General features: G+C 46.2%; 1 protein-coding gene across 4 annotated transcripts in view; it reads left to right on the top strand.

Moving 5' to 3' along the window:
* The window catches only part of LOC138966148 (microtubule-actin cross-linking factor 1, isoforms 1/2/3/4-like), a 186,924-nt gene that overhangs the window by 127,126 nt on the left and 37,081 nt on the right, over positions 1 to 22,717 (top strand). For all 4 annotated transcript variants that reach the window (XM_070338260.1, XM_070338261.1, XM_070338262.1 and 1 more), the window contains 13 exons: positions 4,776 to 4,895; positions 6,250 to 6,358; positions 7,261 to 7,487; positions 7,924 to 8,148; positions 8,395 to 8,496; positions 9,234 to 9,404; positions 9,918 to 10,073; positions 10,834 to 11,031; positions 11,603 to 11,731; positions 12,365 to 12,535; positions 13,189 to 13,344; positions 13,811 to 14,017; positions 22,216 to 22,335. In XM_070338260.1, the coding sequence (XP_070194361.1) occupies positions 4,776 to 4,895; positions 6,250 to 6,358; positions 7,261 to 7,487; positions 7,924 to 8,148; positions 8,395 to 8,496; positions 9,234 to 9,404; positions 9,918 to 10,073; positions 10,834 to 11,031; positions 11,603 to 11,731; positions 12,365 to 12,535; positions 13,189 to 13,344; positions 13,811 to 14,017; positions 22,216 to 22,335 (2,091 nt within the window). The remainder of the gene's footprint in view (positions 1 to 4,775; positions 4,896 to 6,249; positions 6,359 to 7,260; positions 7,488 to 7,923; positions 8,149 to 8,394; positions 8,497 to 9,233; positions 9,405 to 9,917; positions 10,074 to 10,833; positions 11,032 to 11,602; positions 11,732 to 12,364; positions 12,536 to 13,188; positions 13,345 to 13,810; positions 14,018 to 22,215; positions 22,336 to 22,717) is intronic.

The following is a 22,717-nucleotide window of genomic DNA, read 5'->3' as shown; positions in this document are numbered from 1 at the left end:
GGTTCTCTCACAGCTGTGGAGGAAGTTGGAAGGTCTTTGCTGGAGCTCACGTCCGTGTCGGAGTCTCTGCAAAGGTCTTTATCCAGATCGATTGCCACATCTCTTGATCCTTTTGAATTCCGGTTTGATGCGTCGCCGACAGATGTTTCAACACTGCTGGCTACTCTGGGCAAGGTGACTAGAGAACAGGTTACTTTGTCTGCCCGGCTGTATACTCACGCGGTGCTTTCAAGGAGATCAGCCTTCTTGACGGGGTCCAGATTTCGGGACACCGCGACTGTGGAGAGGCTGAAGGTCTCCCCTTTTGCTGAGGGGTCTCTCTTAGGGCAGGCGTCTTTCGATGCACTCCAGAAAGAGACGCAGGACGCGCGGGATGTAGCGATCGCGCGTTTGGCTTCACAGGGCTTCCAGAAGCCTCAGGGCAAGTCTCAGACTCAGGCGTTTTCTTCTGCTAAGCCTCAGACGTCTTCGTCAGGTGGTGGGAAGGCCCAGAAGCAGTCATTCTCCTCCAGGGGTAGGGGGCGTGGAGCTCCATACCCTAAGAGGGGTCAGTCTTTCGGGGGTTCCAGGGGGTCGGGGCGTAAGCCTCACCCCCAATGAAACTTCCCCGAACAACACATCCCGGTGGCCCCCGCGCTAGTTGTAGCGGGCGGCCCGTCCAGGGCCCTTTCTTCCTGGCTGCAACTGGTGGCCAGCAAGTGGGTCACGGGGATAGTGTGTTCGGGGTTCCGGCTTCTCTGGTCAGGGCAGAAGGCTCCCCTAGTCAGGATAATCCCGCCCTGCAGGGCGCCAAAGGATTTGGTGGCACGGAACGCGGTCCAGGAGGAGGTCTCGGCTCTGCTGCTCAAGGGAGCTATAGAGGAGGTCTTGGACGCGCGGTCCCCGGGGTTTTACGGCAGACTTTTTGTAGTGCCGAAAGCCTCAGGGGCGTGGAGGCCGGTGTTAGATCTTTCTCCTTTGAACAAGTTTCTGAGAGTAATCAAGTTTACCATGGAAACTCCAACTTCGGTTCGGGAGGCCTTACGGTCGGGAGATTGGGCAACGTCGATCGATCTTACAGACGCTTACTTTCACGTCCTCATACATGTCGCGGACAGGAAGTGGCTTCGCTTCCCTTGGGGCGGCAAAGCTTACCAGTTCAGGGCTCTGCCGTTCGGCCTGTCTTTAGCTCCGTGGATTTTCACGATTGTGGTCAGGCAGCTTTGCGCTCTTGTGAGACAGGAAGGCATCCGTCTCAGAGCATACCTGGACGATTGGTTAATCCTTCACCAGAACAGGGGGCTTTGCGAGGCTCATACGCACAGGGTGCTGAGCCGGGCGGCACAGCTGGGTTTCTCTGTCAACCTGACAAAATCCGAGTTGGAACCATCCCAGACGTTTACTTACCTGGGCATGGAATTCGACACGCTTCGGTGGTCTGTCCGTCCGTCTCAAAGGCGGATCGACAAGCTTCAGGGTCTGATTCGGTCTCTCTACGGAGAGAATCACGCCAGTGCAAGGGTTCTGACTTCGGTTCTGGGTCAGATGGAATCCATGGCTTCCCTCATTCCGTTGGGCAGGGTTCACAAGAGGCCTTTTCAGGCCTCCCTGCAGTCAAGGTGGGATCAGACATCCCAGGACTGGAGTGCTCCGATCGCACTGGGAACTTGGTTTCAGCAGACCACAGGTGTTTGGCTTCTTCCGGATTTGTTCCGGGGTGTTCCCATTGTTCGTCCACCGCCGGAGAGAGAGTTGTTTACGGACGCATCTCTGACGGGGTGGGGTGCTCATCTGGACGAGCACATGGTTTCGGGAGTTTGGGATTGCTCTCAGGCCTCCCTACATATCAATGTACTGGAGTTGGAGGCCGTTTCCCTGGCGCTTCTAGCGTTCAAGCCTTTCCTGGAGGGCAGTCATGTACGTCTTCACACCGACAACATGTCTGTGGCGTCGTATGTGAACAAGCAGGGGGGGACTCGGTCTCACAGTCTTTCCGACATTGCATGTCGCATTCTCAAGTGGTGTCACGCCCAGCACATTCTGTTGTCAGCAGTGTACTTGAAGGGCAGTCTGAACGTTCTTGCAGACACTTTGAGCAGAGGGGACAGGATTGTTCATTCAGAGTGGACTCTCACACACCAGTCTTTGCAGCGGCTTTGGTCGCAGATCGACAAGCCCAAGATAGATCTCTTTGCGACGAGGTTTTCGGCGAGACTGCCTCTCTTTGTGTCCCCCTTCCCGGATCCTCTGGCCTGGAAGGTGAATGCTCTGGAAGTGGATTGGTCAGATCTTCCGGCGTATGCCTTCCCTCCGTTCTGCCTCTTAGGCAAGGTCCTCAGGAAAGTGGACTTGGAGAAACCAGCGCTGGTTCTGGTCGCTCCTCTGTGGCCAAGCCAGCACTGGTTTCCCGACCTACTGCGGCTAGCAGTTCGGCCCCCGATCCCTCTCGCCCTGAAAAGAGGAGATCTCGTGCAGCCTCGGTCAGGCGTTCAGCACGAGAACCCACAGATCCTGGCCCTTCACGCGTGGATTCTGTCCGAAGCGCTTTGCGTAGGGCAGGGGCCTCTTCCCCTACTCTGAGATTCGTTGGACATGCGCATAGAAAATCGACTTCTTCGGTTTACTCATCGCACTGGGCCTCTTGGTCTAGGTGGTGCGCGCTTAACGGGGTTAAACCTCTTTCTCCTAGGTCTATTCAGGTAGCCAACCATCTGTCTTGGTTGGCTGATCAGGGGGCTTCTCCCTCTTCTATTAGGGTCCGGAGGTCGGCGATCTCTTCGACCCTCGCGCAATTAGGCCACAAAATTTCGCTCGGAGGGGTTATCGCTAGTGTTATTAAGGGGGCTGCCCTTTTAGCAGCTCGTTCAAAATCGCTTCTCCCTGCATGGGATTTGTTCCTGGTCTTACGTTTCTTAGCCTCGGATGAGTTCGAGCCTCTTTTGTCAGCCACTTTGGCCGATTTGACGCGTAAGACTGTGTTTTTAACGCTTCTCTCTACTTCTAGGAGAGGTAGTGAGGTGCATTCTTTGTCGGGTTTAGACAAGGATATTGCGTTCGAGAAGGATGGTTCCATTTCTCTCAAATTTGTTCCCGGCTTTCTCGCGAAAAACCAGAAACCTGGCCAGCTTTCTCCAATCTTGCGCATTCCACCCTTGAGCAAGATTTTGGCTCCTGGAGATCCCGATATTGCAAATTGTCCTGTGAGAGCTCTCCGATGTTACCTGTCTCGAACTCGGCCTGTTAGGTCAGAAAGTCAAAAGCTTCTTTTCATATCTTTAAACACGGCTAGGTGTAAGGATATAGCGAAGGTGACTCTGGCCAAATGGATCTCCACTCTGATCAAACGAGCATATGCCTGGTGGCTAGTGCAGTCGGGTGATGATAGGGCAGTTTTGCCTCTCACCGCGGCTAGAACCCATGAGGCGAGAGCCTGGGCATCCTCAGTGGCAGTTCTTCGGTCCGGCAAGCTAGCCGAGGTACTGGAAGCTGCGTATTGGCGCTCTGAGGACGTTTTCGTCAACTTTTACCTCAGAGACGTCGCTTCTGTCAGACAGGATGGAAGCTCCGCGCTGCCTGCCATGGTAGCGGCGGGACAAGTCCTGCGTGCTTAGTTTTGGTAAGTACCCACCACCTATAGTAGCAATCTGCTATATGTGAGTTGGGTAATAATATGTAATTTAATCCAAAATTTTAATAATAAATTTTCATTTAATTAATATACTTACCCAACTCACATCGTTTAAACCCTCCCGCCTCCCCGCTGTGGTGGTATTGGGTTCTAAAAAAGTAGTGAGTTGGGCTTCGTTCGAATGATACAAATGGCGGCGTATGCGCACGCATACGGATGTTGGACCGGACATCGGTCTGATATTATGGGATGGATCACTCTTTTTTAGGGTGGTCTCCCTTGTTTCCAAGGGGAACGCGTACAGCGTTACCAGCACTGAACTAGAGTTAATTGCTATATGTGAGTTGGGTAAGTATATTAATTAAATGAAAATTTATTATTAAAATTTTGGAATTACGATTCCCTCCCTTTTGAGACCCCCCAATTACGATTCCCTCCCTTTTAAGACCCCCCAATTACGATTCCCTCCCTTTTGAGACCCCCCAATTACGATTCCCTCCCTTTTGAGACCCCCCAATTACGATTCCCTCCCTTTTGAGACCCCCCAATTACGATTCCCTCCCTTTTGAGACCCCCCGCCCCCCCAATTACGATTCCCTCCCTTTTGAGACCCCCCAATTACGATTCCCTCCCTTTTGAGACCCCCCAATTACGATTCCCTCTCTTTTGAGACCCCCCAATTAGGATTCCCTCCCTTTTGAGACCCCCCCAATTAGGATTCCCTCCCTTTTGAGACTTGATTTTCTCAGATGTGTGGAGGTCTCAAAAGAGGTTTCCACTGTACTAGATTGCTGAAGTGAGCAAAATATGCCCTGTGAAATAGCAGTCTCTTTTTATTACATGTTTGGCCTGCATGCATATTTTGTGGAGTTGGATAATTGTGATTTGTTTTTGCCTCTCAGGGAAAATGCATGTGTCAAAGTAATGGGTAAGGTTATGGTTGGAGAGAATTAGTTGGTCTACTGTTGTACGAGTGTAACATTTTGTTTTTTCAATGTTTGAACAAAGGTAAAGTTAAAGGTGAAGAAACTATCTCACAGTATGCTCTGCAGCCTTAATGTGACAGGTACTAATGCTAACATTGTTGTGTGAAGTACTGGTTTGTTAAATGTGGAGGATACTAATTCCAAACTAGTTGAATAACTGAGTTCCCTTCATGACGTTACAGTTCAGCGACAAGCTGGAAGTAATGCTGGACAGCCTGACGGACACAGCAGAACAAGTGAGGAACGCCGAGCCCATCTCTGCCCACCCTGACAAACTCAAAGACCAGATTGACGACAACAAGGTGAGAATAATCAGTTGGGATAAGATTCCAAGGATCGCACTGACTTTGAGGGATTTGAGTCAGTCCACCCCAAATATGCGCTATTTGCACAACATTTTGAAATGAGCAGTGATCACTGGACCCTAAAGTCAGTTTGTTGAATATATGTTGTGTTAGATTTGACATGAAATGATTGCCCGGTAGCTCAGTTGGTAGAGCACTGGACTTGTGATCGAAAGGTCGCAGGTTCGAATTCGGGCCGGGACGAACACGGGTCAACTTTATGTGCAGACCCAGAGACGGAAGCCATGTCCCACCCCCGTGTCATCACAATGGCACGTAAAAGACCTTGGTCATTCTGCCATAAGTGCAGGTGGCTGAATACACCTAAACACGCAGACACCTGGGTAGCGCGACTCCGTTGCTGCTAGCTTTCCACTGGGAGGAAGCGACCCGAATTTCCCAGCGATGGGACAATAAAGTAATGAGAAATGAGAGAAATGAGAAATAAATGCTGTTTGCAAACACAGCTGTTTTTCCTGCTCGCTATCTCAGATATGTGGAGACCTGTACATGGGAAATTTATTTTATTTACGAGGATTTATATCGCGCACGTATCTCACCACACAAGGCGACTCAAGGCGCATGTTACCTATTAATGCCGTGTGGGATGGAATTTTTTACACAATATATCACGCATTCACATCGGCCAGTAGATCGACTGCCTTTAGGCGCTGCATCCACCTTTCACGGCCTATTATTCCAGGTCACACGGGTATTTTGGTGGACATTTTTATCTACGCCTATACAATTTTGCCAGGAAAGACCCTTTTGTCAATCGTGGGATCTTTAACGTGCACACCCCAATGTAGTGTACACGAAGGGACCTCGGTTTTTCGTCTCATCCGAAAGACTAGCACTTGAACCCACCACCTAGGTTAGGAAAGGGGGGAGAAAATAGCGGCCTGACCCAGGGTCGAACACGCAACCTCTCGATTCCGAGCGCAAGTGCGTTACCACTCGGCCACCCAGTCCCTAAGAGCAGTACTCCACATGGACCAAGAACCAACAACCTGACTGCTTCCTGTGTGGAGTTGAATTATTTTGATGAATTCATTTCTTAAAATTCTTCCTCTTGTTGTGCCTTCTGGGTGTCTGACTCTGAATTGTGATGATTGTTCAGGTTTAATTCTCTGTGTGTGTAACTCGGCATCATGATTGTTCAGATAGTGTTAGCTCTTGGTCGTGTTCTCTGTGTGTGTAACTGAGGGCATCATGATTGTTCAGATAGTGTTCTCTTGGTCGTGTTCTCTGTGTGTCTGACTCTGCATTGTAATGATTCTGTGTGTAACTATGTATCATGCTGACTGTTCAGGGCGTGGAGGAGGACCTGGAGATGAGACAAGCGGCGCTGGACTCTGTCAAGATGGCCGCCGAGGAGCTGCTCAAACAGGCCGGCACGGAGCAGGACGAGGCTGTCAAAGGTAATGAACACCTACACTCTGATGATTGCTATTTCTCCTAATAATTATCTTATCGCCAAACCTTCCTTGACAAAACAAAACACAGGAAAAGGCTAGACAAAAATGGCATGATGTTTCACTGAAGTCGGAAAGATCTCTTCATGGCTATATTCTACTTACATGTTTGTTCATATGTAACCCAGTGCCGAAACACAACCATCACCTTTGGAGGCGAAGTCCAATCAAACAGGATTGAGAATTTTAGAGCTAATTTCTTAGCCCTTTAAAAACTGTTTTGGTTACGCAAAGGAAACATACAGGCCGGGAGACAGATGCCGCCAGACCCCATCACAAACAGAACTCTACAATCCACAGGTGTTGTCGGCGAGCTATAAATAGCTCGTGATTTCAAAGGCCAACAACTCTGCTGAGCCTGCTGTGAAGGGCAACGGCAGTCTCCCTGTCACATATATACCAGCAAAAAGCACAAAATATGTCTTCAAAATAAAACCAGAAAATGACAGGACATAGAGCAAAACCTGAATAAAGATTCCTTTTGCACAATTCTTCCTCTGACACAATACACTTTCATGCAGCTCTTCATAGATAACCATACAGAAATTATAGGATCAGAGTGAACGATACCTTCCCATCATGCAGAAGGTAGTAGCAGTCTGAAATCAAAACAAGAAATATATCCTTACCAAGAACACTTAGAACTTGCAGCAAGAAACGTCCTTCAAAAGGCACTATAGTACTCTGCAAATTGAGCAGGGACTGTACATCTCAGTTGAAGGAATGCTGCTCAGACACGCATTATCAATCCTAATTGACTGTCACAAGGAGCAGTTTTAATTTCAATTTGTCTGCTTGCCTTTGATCAGTCTTAAACCATTTCAACTGAGTTCTTTTCCCATTACCAGATGTGCGCCAGAAGTTGGACGAGCTCACAAGACTGTTCAAGGACATTCAGGACATGAGTCGTGGGCGAGCGAGAGCACTAGACGACACGCTGGGCGTATCGGAGAAGTTCTGGGATGACCTCAACAACCTGAACTCCTCGCTGAAAGACCTGCAGGACCAGCTGCACACTGCAGACAAGCCCGCCCTGGAGCCTGAGGCCATCAGAGAGCAGCAGGAGGAACTGGAGGTGAGATTGACTGATTTCATGCTTGCTCTGTTTTCTGTCTGTTTGTCTCCAGCCTTGGGCAGGATGTGTGAAGCTATAGCAAGGATGTAGGCTTAAAGCAAGCAATGTTGTGCACACATGCGCACGACAAAGACCCCGGGGTCACAGCGAAAGTCTCAGGCCTTGGAAAACATGAATACATGCATTTACGATATACCAAAATGAAAAATAAAAACAGTGCTCCATCGGCCCAACAGCCCCCCAAAGTGACCATTCACAGCACTAACCCAAGACGACCCAACTAAATCCCTAGACAAATCCCAGGTCTCCTCTAGCCGCCGGCAGCCAGCTGTCTGCATGTACTCACCCTCCACCCCACCCCCTCCATCTGACCTGTTCTTTTTACATTTTTATATTTGATCATTTTTTATTATTTTATTTTTTTATTCCACCCCAGGCGCTGAAGGAGGACATGGAGGCGTCGCAGGCCGACCTGGAGGACGTGCAGCAGACGGGCGAGCAGCTGATGGGGATGGTTGGCGGCACGGAGCAGCCTGAGGTCCAGAAGACCATGGAGGATGCCGGCGCCAGTCTAGCCGCCATCAACGACAGCTACAACAAGCGCCAGCAGCTACTGGAGAACGCCCTCGCCAAGGCCACGCACTTCCAGGATCATCTCATGGTGAGTATATCCGTTTCAGCTGATGATTGTTTTAACCACTCAAGAACTATTATGGTAAAACGATAATCTGAATATTAAAGATGATGATTTTGTTTGAATATTTCAAAGAAGCAAAGGCAGCCTTCTAATTTTTTTTTAGAAGATCATTGTTTTAATTACTTTAGAACTGTTTTGATCAAAGGCAGATTTGAATATTGAAGAAGATGAGGTGAGATTAGACAATGATGATTTGTGTGTGTGTTGCAGAAACTGTTGGTGTGGCTGCAAGGAGCAGAGGAGGAGTTTGCCAACTTCCACCCTGTGGCCGCCGAGTTTGAGATCATCAAGAAACAGTGGGAAGAACTCAAGGTACATGCGCAAACAAACTCACACACACACACAAGGCACTCACGCATGCACTCACACTTATTGCAAGAACTCCAGAGATTTTTTTCTTGAGACTCTGTAATGCATTTATACACAAACACATAAACATGTAAACGCACACACACACACTCACACACACACACACACACACACACACACACACACACACACACGCACGCACACACACGCACACTTCAAACGAACACCCACGCATCGACTCGCATCCGCCCACACACTCTCACACACACATACACACTGTCAAAAACTAGCACACTACACACGCACACCCATGCATGGACTGGCATCTGCCACTCACCAACCTACACACAACCACACACACAACCACACACACAACCACACACACAACCACACACACAACCACACACACAACCACACACACACAACCACACACACACAACCACACACACAACCACACACACAACCACACACACAACCACACACACACAACCACACACACAACCACACACACAACCACACACACAATCACACACACAATCACACCCACACACACAACCACACACACAACCACACACACAACCACACACACAAACACAACCACACACACACCCACACACACACCCACACACACAACCACACACACAACCACACACACAACCACACACACAACCACACACACAACCACTGCCTCCCCAGCCTACCTACCCACACACTACTAACACACCTGTCTCTTTCCCCAGGTGTTCAAGGCAGGTGTGGACCCCAAGCACATAGAGGTGGAGTCGCTCAACCAGCAAGGCAGTGAGTTGACCAAGGACAGCACGCCGGAACAGGCCGCAGTGCTCAAAGAACCGCTGACACAGCTCAACGTACGATGGGGGACTCTCCTCAACAACATCGGCGACAGACAGGTCAGTAGGGGAAACGTTGAGAACGTAACCTGGAAAGAATTATGATGAAGACACTGTTAATGTGTGCAGTGACAAATGTCATTGATAACAAAAATGGATATGGCATCATTGAAACAAACCCTGATAAAAGTAGCTGTACAAAATACCAACTGGTACTGTTTGTACAGAAAGCGTTTTGGACTAGAAAAAGGGCAGGTAAGTATGTTTTTAAGTGTGTTTAGAATTAAATTCTGTAGCATGTTAAAAATGCAGGAGAAATACCTGATCGTGAAAGTATAGCGGTGGGACATTGAGTGGTTCAGGCGCTTACCAAAAAATGAAATAGTTTAAGCAGTCCTTCAGAGTCACCAAGTTTTGTTGTGTGTGTGACTGCGGAAACTCAGTTAAAACAAACAATGACAGGCCACTAAGTCACCAAGCACACACTTCCATGACAGTGTGTTGCTGTGCCTTTGTAAATACTGTATGTAATAACTTTAGCACCTGACATTTCCATTTTTCTGTGTGTGACAGAGAGAGCTGCAGATGGCGCTGCTGACTGCCGGTCAGTTTGACCACGCCTACAAGGAGCTGCGGCACTGGATGGACAGTGTCAACACCACACTGGACGAAGTCGAGCCCGTATGTGGCGACCCCCAGGTCGTGGAGATTGAACTTGCAAAGCTCAGGGTCAGTATGTCAACAGTCACTTTTTCCAGCCTGATGAAAATGTTTGTGATTTGTTTTAGTGCTTGTGGTTTTTTTCCACAGTAAAACAGCAGAATTTGTTGACTGTTTACACAAAGAAGACAGACGAAGTCATGTTTTGAACAAATTAAACTCTGCTCAAGAATTCTGTATTGTATGTATTAGTCTGCAAGCTGGGCATCAGCATTTTTAAAGGTAGCAGAGTGGAAGCACCATTTTAAGACAATCCGCACTACATAACTGCTGTAAATTTACCTCCAATTTAAGACTCCCTCCTTTTTAAGACCTGTTTTGTTCAGATTTGTGAATGTCTTGAAGACCGGCACGGTTGGCCTAGTGGTAAGGCATCCGCTCGGGAGGTCGTGGGTTCGAACCCCAGCCGGGTCATACCCAAGACTTTAAAATTGGCAATCTAGTGGCTGCTCCGCCTGGCGTCTGGCATTATGGGGTTAGTGCTAGGACTGGTTGGTCCGGTGTCAGAATAATGTGACTGGGTGAGACATGAAGCCTGTGCTGCAACTTCTGTCTTGTGTGTGGCGCACGTTATATGTCAAAGCAGCACCGCCCTGATATGACCCTTCGTGGTCGGCTGGGCGTTAAGCAAACAAACAAACAAACAAACAAACAAACAAAAAAATGTCTTAAAGGGCGATTCCACTGTGCCCCTAGTGCCACTGCCAGCAAAATATGAAAATAAAAACACCATTACATTCTTTCATGATCATCGTCCTTGCCCCTCCAGATCGTGCAGAACGACATCGCGGCCCACCAGGAGAGTGTGGACTCGATCGGAGAGGAGGCACAGCGCCTGATGGGGCTGGAGAGCGGGGCGGAGGTGCAGCGCCTCAAGGCCAAGATGGAGGACATGAACCAGCTGGGGGACGACATCCACAACAAGTCGCGCCAACAACAGGACAAGCTGGAAGACGCTCTCAGAGAGGTCAGGGGAGGATTGGGTGTTTTTTGGGATGGCTGCTGGTTTATAATTGATGTTTTGGGTTGTTGATGTTGGGTTCTTTGTGTTTTTTATTTCAAAACAAAATTAAGGCAGATTTGTTTTCAGTATCTTTACTCTTTATATTTTATATTTACTCCGTCTTTTCCTGCCTCTGCCTCTCTCTCTTTCTCTTTGTGTGTTTGTCTCTCTCTCTCTGTCTATTTTACTGTCTCTCTCGCCCCCTGTCTATCTCTCTCTATTTCTGTCTGTCTCTTTTTCTCATTCCCTCTCTCTCTCTCTCCCCCCCCTCTCTCTCTCTCCCCCCCCTCCCGTCTGCCTTATTCTGTCTCTGTGGTAGAATTCAGATGAACTGTGTCTGCATTTGGTTTACACACCATGATGCTTCCTATGCTTTTTCCTGAATTCAATCATTCAAGGAAAATCAGAAAAACTTCACTGACCTCATTATAATAATTTCTCAAGAAAATAGTTGTTTTTAAAGTAGCGCATGTTTCTTGCTGTACAAACCCTTTTAGTTCATGTTGCTCAACATTCTTCTCTCCCCTTTGTCCAGGCGCAAGGGTTCACAGGTGAGTTACAAGACGTGATGATGAAGATCAACGACCTTGAAAGCCAGCTCATCACCTCCAAACCTGTAGGCGGCATGCCAGAGACTGCCAGGGAACAGCTGGAGAAATTCATGGTAGGTTTGGACTCTTTTTGTTTGACCAGTAGAATGCAGACTGCTACATACTGTGGTCTACTCAGTGTAAAAGCCCACTGGATAGTGAGATTTTTGTTATAGATCATGGCAAGATTATGAGCTGGCAGGTTAGTCTATGTGTTTGTGTCTTTCTGTCTGTCTCTGTCTATGTGAAAACAGTGCGAACATAACAGACCATGAACTATGACCCCCATCTCCCTCTCACAATTACATTTCCTGCCTGTTATCAGTAAGTTCCTGGTCTCCCGAAATCGGCGTATGCTGCCTGAATGGCGGGGTAAAAACGGTCATACACGTAAATCTCCACTAGTGTTAAAAACATGAGTGAACGTGGGAGTCTAAGCCCATGAGCGAAGAAGAAGAAGAAGTAAGTTTCTGGAGGTGTATGCTAGTGCGCTGGAGAGATTTGAAGCAGACATTGAGAGTCTGATGACCACTGGGGGAGAATGTGTGTGTGTGTGTACAACAGATCGCAAGATGTGGTCCTATTGCTCACAAAGGTAGAGAGTCTGACAGCCATGGGGGAGAATGTGTGTGAGTGTTAGCAACGTGTACATTGCAAATCATGGGATATTACCCCAACCACTCCTTATTTTTCCTTGCTATATACAGGAGGTATACGGTGCCCTGGAGAGACTGGAACCCGACGTGGAGAGCCTGACGGCCATGGGGGAGAAGCTGAGTGGCAAGAGTTCGGGCCCCGCCCTGGCCAACATCAAACAGAACCTGGCAAACCTGCATCAGCGCTGGGACCACGTCCGCAACCGTGCCACGGACAGAAAGGTCAGTGTGTGCAAGCGTTTGTTTTATAATCATGAAAGTCTTAAGTTTTGACAGTATGTCAATAGGTTGTTCTTTGTTAACGGGTGAAATATTCACTAGAGGACGACTAACTACTGCAGGGAATAATACCTGTTCATGATGCTATGTGTCTTTGATGAAGGTCATCTGTCGCTGCATGATAATAATCCAACATCAACCAATCAATCAATCAAACAATCAATCAATCAATCAATCAATCAATCAATCAATCAATCAATCAATATGTGAATATGTGAATAAGTAAATAAACAAGTTAAAAAATAAAATAATAAATTCAAAAACTGTCACTGTTTTCAATAGTTAGACTTCACTATGACAGGTTAGGTATTCCCATTTTGTGATTTACAAAGCGTATGAATAGCTACAGCTGGAATACACTGGTCTACTTAGAACTGAATCTTCAGTATAGATTCACAATGTGCAGGATGTTTCACTGTAATAAATTTGATAATAATGATAGTAATAATAATAATGGTAATGAAAGCTTATAAAGTGTGAACCACAGAATAATTCCATGCTCTCTGTGGTGCACAATATTAAACTAGGAATGAAGTAGAAAATCTGATAATCTCATCATGCAGTATTTATTGATATGCCTGTCCGTGTGTCAACAGAAAAAGCTGGAGGACGCTGTGGACATGGCGGGTAACTTCCACGGAGAGCTCAACAAGTTCATCGCTTGGCTGACGGAGACGGAGAAAACGCTCAACAACCTGCAGCCTGTCAGCCGCCTGGTCGACTCGGTCACCTCTCAGATTGAAGACCACAAGGTGAGACTTACTCTCAGTTGGTGGCAAGCTTAATTCTTGTCTGTGTACACTTTTTTCTTCTTCTTTTTTTCTTTTTTTCCTGGGGGGCGGGGGTGTCAGTGACTTTATTATTCAGCCTTGCTGAAAGTCTGCGTCTCTGTCTGTACAGTGTGTTGTTTTGCTGTCTGTTCAATTATTTGTTTTATTTGTACTCAAACTCTGGCCCACATTCCATCTGTTTGTCTTTTTTCCTCTACAGAGTTTGACAAGCTAGCTGATTGCTACTCTGCATGATTATGAATCTACCTCAGTGGCCGCATGCATGCATGTGTACCCGCCTGTCTTTTGGCATAATGTGTTCTTTGAATTTTGAGTTTCTGCATTTAATTCTCATGTTTTGCTGGCCCATTTCTCATTGTCTGTGTTGGGTTCTGTATACACCTCAATCTTCTGCATCACATTTCTTACAACATTCATTTCTCCCCAGGTGCTGCAAAAAGACATCAGCGGGCACCGGGAGGCGATGGTGGCGCTGGACAAGATGGGGACGCACCTCAAGTACTTCAGCCAGAAGCAGGACGTGGTGCTCATCAAAAACCTGCTGTCCAGCGTGCAGCACCGCTGGGAGAAGATCGTCTCACGCAGCGCCGAGCGCACACGCCACCTGGAGAGGGGCTACAAGGAGGCCAAACAGGTGAGTGATGGTGCTGGTGTTTCTGTGAGGAGAGGAAATGGCTTAGTTAAGGAAGGCTTTTACCTTGAAGGAATGGTTTTGATTTCTCATTTGATTTAGAAAGGAAGTCTGTGTACGTAATAGTGGCTGAATGTCCAGCTAAATTGATTGTGATAGTTTGAGTGAAAGTATGTGCGTTAAAGTTTCTCTGACCTAAAGCTTTGTTATTATGTTTACTTTGATGACCTTAGAGATGGAGACACAATCAAACAAAGCATTGCTCCCATGGGGTCGCCTTCACGCGGCAGGAGCATTTAAACAGAGCTACCCCACCCCTTTACTTCTCTTCTTTTGTCTTATTTCTGCCTTACCAGTCCTTTCACCTATATTTCCTTCCAAGAAAACTCTCCCTACTATTCCCTGCAGTTTTCCAATTCTTTTCTTGTTGTCTTATTGTTGCAGTTCCACTTTTTACCTTGTGTTTTAGATACAATATCTAAGAACACACCAAAGTTATATTCAATACTTTACAACAGTCATGCTTCAAATCAATCTCGTAAAACACTGATGATTTAGATTAATGAATAAATTTATTGGTTGGTAATATTTCCGGATTCTTTAACAAACTATTTCTATTTTAGATCTAACGAATTTGCGTTCATAGTTAATTGTTCTTGCATTGACAGCTAGTTTAATGTCGAACTGGACTTATCTTAAATGGGCTGGTTAGTTACAAGTCCGAATGTCCTGATGGAAGCCTGGATTCACATGATGACCGTAGCAGTGACGAACTTGATGAAGATTACTGGATGATGATGATAATTAGTAGACAAACTCCTTTTGCTCCTCGCTGGTGGATCACACTGGTGGCGTAGCTTGATTAGTTCACCCTTATCCCAGCGGATCCTAGACGCTCGAACCCCTGGATCAAAGGTAATACTTGTTATTAACAACGGTATCCTAGGATCAAGGTTAATTTTGATTTCTTGCCCTATCTTCATGTCGGGCAGTTCGCAGACAAACCAAGCATGGTTACTGAATAAAATACTAGATCTATATGCCGAACTAACTTGCAGCATGTACGTTTATGATTAACTTCATTAAACATTCTAAAAAAATATATATGCGACATAGATGTGAGTGTATAATAGCTGTTCCTTGATGGGCGCTCGATATTACAACGACACCTTACCTCTTGATGCTCCTTTCCGGACACTACTCTACGAGTCTGTGCGGCTGCGGGTTACATCTCAGGCCTTGGGATGGTAGGTTAGGTGCAGGCGGCTTTTCATCGGTGGTTACACAGGATTCTTGTTCCCCACTTGTAGCCTCTCAGTACCCGGCAAATAGTGACCGTAATGGTTAGCGGTTCACGTTTCCTTCCTCCAAATAACTGTTTTCATCCCACGATGCAACTCCATGAGTTACGTAAATTCGCATATTAATGACGCAGTAATGACGTTGATCCAACATGTAGATTCTCATACTAGTGACGTCATTACTTCGTCTCCAAGGTCTCGTAGACTCTTACCCTAATGGTGCAACAAAATATTTCAGTCTCGGCTAAACAAGAGTTGTTTGGAGTTGAGTCGTAACATAACCCCGGGGGGTGGACAAGCGAAATCTTATTTCGTTTCCGTTTATACGACTCAATATACAATACAATACAATACAATATACAATATGCATAAACAATTGTTTCCACATTTTGGAGTAGATCCGCATGAGCCTGTCGCGGCCAGTTTGGCCTCACTACTCCAACGGGTGGACAAATTTTCCTTCTGGACTCTGAAACTCAGTTGATGCGACTCAAATAGTCGGCACCTAAGTTGTCCTTTCCTGGCATCTTCACCCATCGAAACTGGCCTCGTGACGTCACAAACGCGGTTTTGTCTCTGTCTTCCTCGACAATGGGTATTCCCCAGTAGCCACGCGTGAGATCTAGCTTGGAGAAGTACTTGGCTTTTCCTAAGCTTTGGAATAAATGTTGAACGTCGGTGATGGGTTCCCCATCGAACACCGTGACATCATTCAACCCACGGAGGTCCGCGCAAAAGCGGTACTTCCCTTCTTCTTTCTTTTTGACGAGAACAATGGGTGAATTGTAAGCTGAGTTGGCGGGTTCGATGACTCCTAGCTTCAACATCTCTTCGACTTCATTCTCCACCATCTTCACATACGCATGTGGAATGGGGCGTGGTCTTATATAGACCGGTTTCTTGTCTGTGACCTCGATTCGACACGTAGTCAAATTCGTGGTGAGTGGTACGTCGGTCAGATTATCTAGTCTGTCCGCGCAGATCTGTCTCGCTTCAGTTCGCTGTGACTGAGTGAGTTTCTCTGAAAAGTGCACGTGGTCTAAACCTTCTGTGCGCTTTGTCTCAAATGTTGGGATAGTCCTCTGACTGTCCAACCGGAAGATGTCGTCGTTAGTGGTTTCGTCCTCCTCTACCACTACTGAGACGATCACTTCTTCCTCTTCTTCTTCTACTACTGCAACCGGAATTGTTCCATCGGTGACAGGTTGCTCACGTTCGACGTAAGACTTGAGGAGGTTGACATGGAATACTTTTTCCTTCCTCCTTACTTGGACTTTGTAGTCGAAATCATTCAACTTCTCTAACACTTCAAATGGACCTTGCCAAGTGAGTTCCAGTTTGTTTGTTTTCAATGGCTTGAGAATCAGGACTTTCTCTCCTGGTTTTAGCGACCTTGGTTTGGCTTTACGATCGTAATATTGAGCAGATCGCACTGAGGCTTTTTTCAGGTTCTCTCGAGCAAGCAAACAGGTCTCTTCGATCCTCTCACGAAGGTTCACTACATATTCCGCAGTGGTTTTGACCTCATCTGAGACGCTCTCATCTGTCCAAATCTGTCTCAAGAGTTGCATTGGTCCTCTGACAGTACGCCCGAACAACAGTTCGAATGGCGAGAAACCTAAACTCTCTTGAGGAGTCTCGCGGTATGCGAACAGTAATGCAGAGATGAACGTATCCCATGCTTTGGGCTGTTCTATGCACATCTTTTTGAGCATGTTCTTTAACGTGCCATTCATTCTCTCGCACAAACCATTTCCAGCTGGATGAAATACCGCAGAGGTTTTCCTTTTGATGCGGAGGAGTTCAGTGACTTCCTGCATCAGAGTGCCTGTGAACTGGCTCCCGTTATCAGTCAGTATTTCACTTGGGATGCCGAGTCTAGTCCAAAAATCCCACAAAGCATCGGCTACTGTCTCGGCGTGGATGTCCTTCAACGCGACAGCTTCAGGGTAGCGGGTGGCAAAGTCAACCATGACGAGGATGTACCGTTTTTTGTTCTCGGACATAGGAAGAATAGGCCCGATGATATCGACTGCTACTCTTCTGAAAGCAGTCTCGAACACTGGCATCTTGCCCAATGGGACCTTCTTCGTAAGGTGTTTTGGCGCGGATCGCTGGCAAGCGTCACATGACAAGCAGTAGCGGCGGATCTCAACACCACAGCATGGCCACCAAAATTCGCGTCTAATCCTTTCGGCGGTACGACGCTGACCTTGGTGTCCTGCCATTGGATGATCATGGCCGAATGCGAGCACCTTACTACGGAACGATTTGGGAAGAATAACCTTCAAAGACTCCTCTCCTTTCCGATTGAACGTCGACTGGTACAAGATACCATTCTTTTCCACGACCCTCATGTGGCCTCTCTCTTCTCCGGTAGCAGCTTGTTTCCTGATGCTGTCTAACGAAGGATCTGTCTTCTGAGCCTCGCGTAAGTCCTTTGGAGTAAACATATCCGATGTTGGCTCCCGGCTACTTGGCTTACTCGCAGATTTGTCTCTATCATTGTCCAATTTGGACTGTGCTCTGGTATCTACGGCCCCAGCGACTGTCTCAGCGCTGTCGTGATACCAGGCAGGTTCTCTGACAGGGAAAATCGGTGTTTTCCTCCTGTCGTTCTGAGTTCCATGGAACTCCCCTATGAGCACCGGCATTATGGGATCCGCCATGACCACGACTTCTGTCTCTCCGCAGAAGAAGGGCGAATCCACATGAATGATCGCGGTCTCGCAGTACCGGACTTTACTTTTGTCCGCTAACGTGGTCCTCTTTCTCTGACCAGTCATTTTGTCGGCCGGCACAAGATGTGCGGCCACCACAATCGAGCTACAGCCCGAGTCTCTCAGGGCGTTCACTCGTTTGCCGTTGACTTTGACGTCAACTAGATCCGAAAACTTTTTTGTGGTGCAGTCTCGACACAATTTATCTAACGGGGATTTTCTTCCCTGTGTTTCGCGTCGGACATCTTCAACCGTCACAGCTCCGGCGGTGTTGCCTTTTTTCCGTAAGGGACAATCGCTCGAACGGTGTAGACCTACGCGACAATAGAAGCATAGTCCTGCTTCTCGGAGTTTTTCGCGTTCCGCCGGTGTCAAAGAAGATCTTTTACCTTGTTGAGGTGATGGTTTATGATCCTTCTCAAAACGTTTCGTTCCGTCCTGAGGAGTTCGCGTTGGTGTCGGTCTCAATTTATTTTGGCTTCTGTTCAGCTCATAATCGGACGCGAGTTTTCCCATCTCCTTGGCATTGATCGGATTCCGGTCTTTGACATGCATGGCGAGATCGGAAGGCATTGACTGCAAGGACTGCTCTCGTAGGATCAAATCGGTTAATCCTTTGACAGTTTTCTCGCACGGATCAAGCTCGATCCACTTGGTTAGGTACCGATCGAGTCTAGTGATGTGTTCTTTGTAAGTTTCCGCGGGATTACGTCTAGTATTGCGGAATTTCATGCGATATTGCTCAGCGGTGAGCTGGAATCCTTCAAATAACGCGCTCTTCACCTTTTCATAGTCATCAACATCCTCATCGTCCATTTTGGACACGATGGTACGGGCCTTACCTTTCAAGAAGTATATCAGCCGGGAGGCTTTCTTTGATTCGTCCAAATTCATATCTCTGGCATAGTGTTCAAACTGTTTGAGCCAGGATTCAACGTCATCCTTGTCATCAAGGTAAGGGATTTTGGGAATGAAACGGGGATCATGGTCATGTGAGGGTTGGGAAGGATGAGCTGCGTTTCCATTCGTGTTCATCTGAACCTCGCTCTGAATGCGCAGCTCTTCTATCCTAAAGAGTCTGTTTCTCTCATTCTCTTGGCGCTCATCTTTACGCTCTTGAGCTTCTCGTTCTTTATCCCTCTCCCCTTGGACGAATGACTGTAGTTCCTTTCCCTCCAAACCAAACTCTTTCCCCATGGTGATCAATTCCTTGATCGAACTGACGCTGGGACTTGATGGAACGGCCCGCTCGACATGTCCGTTCACAGGCTGAGCGGCGTGGCCGTCATCACCTAGATCGGTGATATCAATCAGATTTGCTCCTTCTGTATATTCTGGGTCTATGCCCACAGTTGACGAGAATCTGGTGTAGTGCTGATGATGTCTGGTATCAGCCATTTTATGTAATCCCTCAAAATACAAAAACTTTGGTACATCCACTCTTGGTGGTACTCTAATATGGAAGACTCTTACCCGCAGGTATTGTTCAACCTTTCAACACTGGTACAAACAATGTTACACGCGCACGTGATTTTTCCTACACCTGTCCTTCGTCTCTATCTTGAACCGAAACGACTAACTAGGACTTAGCGGTGTGTCGCTGAGTAAGTTGCCTTACAAAGCCTTATGTGATGACGACCTTCAGTCTGTCAACACACCCACAGAAGTTTTCCCCACTATTAACTATCAACCCGCGGGTTATAGATAACTAATAATGTGAAGCACAACTTAAATAAGCAACACGTTTTAAATGTTACTCCGACTAGAGTTATAATTTAATCTGAACTTAAACTAAGGTCCTAGTACTATCGAGCGTCCATCCTGGTTGGAATTATAACACACTCACCGTTTTGATCAGAACTTGAGAGTATAATTCGAACCGACAGTTAGTTAGTAAACTGCCAATTTCCCGTGAAGTTGTCGAACATCAATTCTATGTCTTACCTTATGACTATGATACTGTTCGACGAACTAGATGGAAATCCTTCCACGAATTAATTTAGCAAAAACGCTGTTCGTGAACAACAGCGATCGCGAAGATTCTTTGGGCAGAATGTACCCAAATCAAACACGGAGTTATTTAAAATTTCTTCTTACAGAAATAATTTAAATATTCTACTTACCAATACCACCGTCTGGTCTGTATATGAGTGAATCCGACATGAAGCAGGAAATGATTTTGAATTTTGAAGAAAGAAAAAAATGAAGAAAGATTTTTTTTCCAGAAAATATTCTAATTTCCGTCGCTTCACGGATAATTTGACTAACTAATTTATGGGGTAAACCAGTTGTCAATGCAAGTTTTTCTTAGGTACGAACACGAGTTCAGTATAGATCTCCGGACAGAGCCCCCATTGTTGCAGTTTCACTTTTTACCTTGTGTTTTAGATACAATATCTAAGAACACACCAAAGTTATATTCAATACTTTACAACAGTCATGCTTCAAATCAATCTCGTAAAACACTGATGATTTAGATTAATGAATAAATTTATTGGTTGGTAATATTTCCGGATTCTTTAACAAACTATTTCTATTTTAGATCTAACGAATTTGCGTTCATAGTTAATTGTTCTTGCATTGACAGCTAGTTTAATGTCGAACTGGACTTATCTTAAATGGGCTGGTTAGTTACAAGTCCGAATGTCCTGATGGAAGCCTGGATTCACATGATGACCGTAGCAGTGACGAACTTGATGAAGATTACTGGATGATGATGATAATTAGTAGACAAACTCCTTTTGCTCCTCGCTGGTGGATCACACTGGTGGCGTAGCTTGATTAGTTCACCCTTATCCCAGCGGATCCTAGACGCTCGAACCCCTGGATCAAAGGTAATACTTGTTATTAACAACGGTATCCTAGGATCAAGGTTAATTTTGATTTCTTGCCCTATCTTCATGTCGGGCAGTTCGCAGACAAACCAAGCATGGTTACTGAATAAAATACTAGATCTATATGCCGAACTAACTTGCAGCATGTACGTTTATGATTAACTTCATTAAACATTCTAAAAAAATATATATGCGACATAGATGTGAGTGTATAATAGCTGTTCCTTGATGGGCGCTCGATATTACAACGACACCTTACCTCTTGATGCTCCTTTCCGGACACTACTCTACGAGTCTGTGCGGCTGCGGGTTACATCTCAGGCCTTGGGATGGTAGGTTAGGTGCAGGCGGCTTTTCATCGGTGGTTACACAGGATTCTTGTTCCCCACTTGTAGCCTCTCAGTACCCGGCAAATAGTGACCGTAATGGTTAGCGGTTCACGTTTCCTTCCTCCAAATAACTGTTTTCATCCCACGATGCAACTCCATGAGTTACGTAAATTCGCATATTAATGACGCAGTAATGACGTTGATCCAACATGTAGATTCTCATACTAGTGACGTCATTACTTCGTCTCCAAGGTCTCGTAGACTCTTACCCTAATGGTGCAACAAAATATTTCAGTCTCGGCTAAACAAGAGTTGTTTGGAGTTGAGTCGTAACACTTATTTCTACCCGACTGGATCCATCACCTTTATTTCACTTACCAAAAGTCTTCTTTTCCACATCCTTATTTCTCTGCACCCCGCATGTCGTAAGAGGCGACTAACGGATTCTGTTCCTCCTTTTACCCTTGTTAAGTGGTTCTTGTATAGAATATAGTCAATGTTTGTAAAGATTTTAGTCAAGCAGTATGTAAGAAATGTTTAGTCCTTTGTACTGGAAACTTGCATTCTCCCAGTGAGGTCATATATTGTACTACGTTGCAAGCCCCTGGAGCAATTTTTTGATTAGTGCTTTTGTGAACAAGAAACACTTAACAAGTGGCTCTATCCCATCTCCCCCCTTTCCCCTATCCCATCTCCCCCCTTTCCCCCCGTCGCGATATAACCTTCGTGGTTGAAAACGACGTTAAACACCAAATAAAGAAAGTAAGAAACAGAGCATTATGCATGGCAGAATAGAAAAAAACCTGTTTAGAAAAAAAAATCCTACAAATGTTGTTATGATGCTCATGAAAATTGCACCTGATGTTACTAAAAGGCACAGTGATGGGTTGGCAGCTGTGTATTTCGCATTTAAAATGTTCTATTCTTCATGATATAATTATTTGTCATCTCTTTTATCAACAGTTCCACGTTAAGTTCTTCAATCATATAATTATTTGTCCTGTTTTTTCTGTACAGTTCCAGGACACGTGGAAGGACCTGATCGTGTGGCTGGTGGAGGCGGAGAAAGCTCTGGAGTCGGAGACAACCATCGGCAACGACCCCGACAAGATCAAGGCACAGATCATGAAACACAAGGTATGATAAAACAAACAAAAAGCACACAAAAACAAGACAGGTTCATTATTGGAACATATCATTAAAAACAAAACAAAAAAACTTAAAGTATTCACAAGTACATCAACCAGTGGTCTTACAGTGGACAGGCGGACAACTCATTATGAGACAAATGACAAAACTTGAAGTATTCACAAGTACATCAACCAGTGGTCTTACAGTGGACAGGCGGACTTAAAGTATTCACAAGTACATCAACCAGTGGTCTTACAGTGGACAGGCGGACAACTCATTTAATCACATATTCTTACTCCAATTCTTATGAATGCATTGACTTTAGTCCCACATGCTAGATGTCGAAAAACCTCTCAAATTACCTGCCCTTAGTAGGGTGGTAACCAAG

This window comes from Littorina saxatilis, linkage group LG5 (assembly GCF_037325665.1).
Source record: "Littorina saxatilis isolate snail1 linkage group LG5, US_GU_Lsax_2.0, whole genome shotgun sequence".
Lineage (NCBI taxonomy): Eukaryota > Metazoa > Mollusca > Gastropoda > Littorinimorpha > Littorinidae > Littorina > Littorina saxatilis.
The sequence above is the reverse complement of the archived record's forward strand: the minus strand, read 5'-3'. Positions and strand labels throughout refer to the sequence as shown.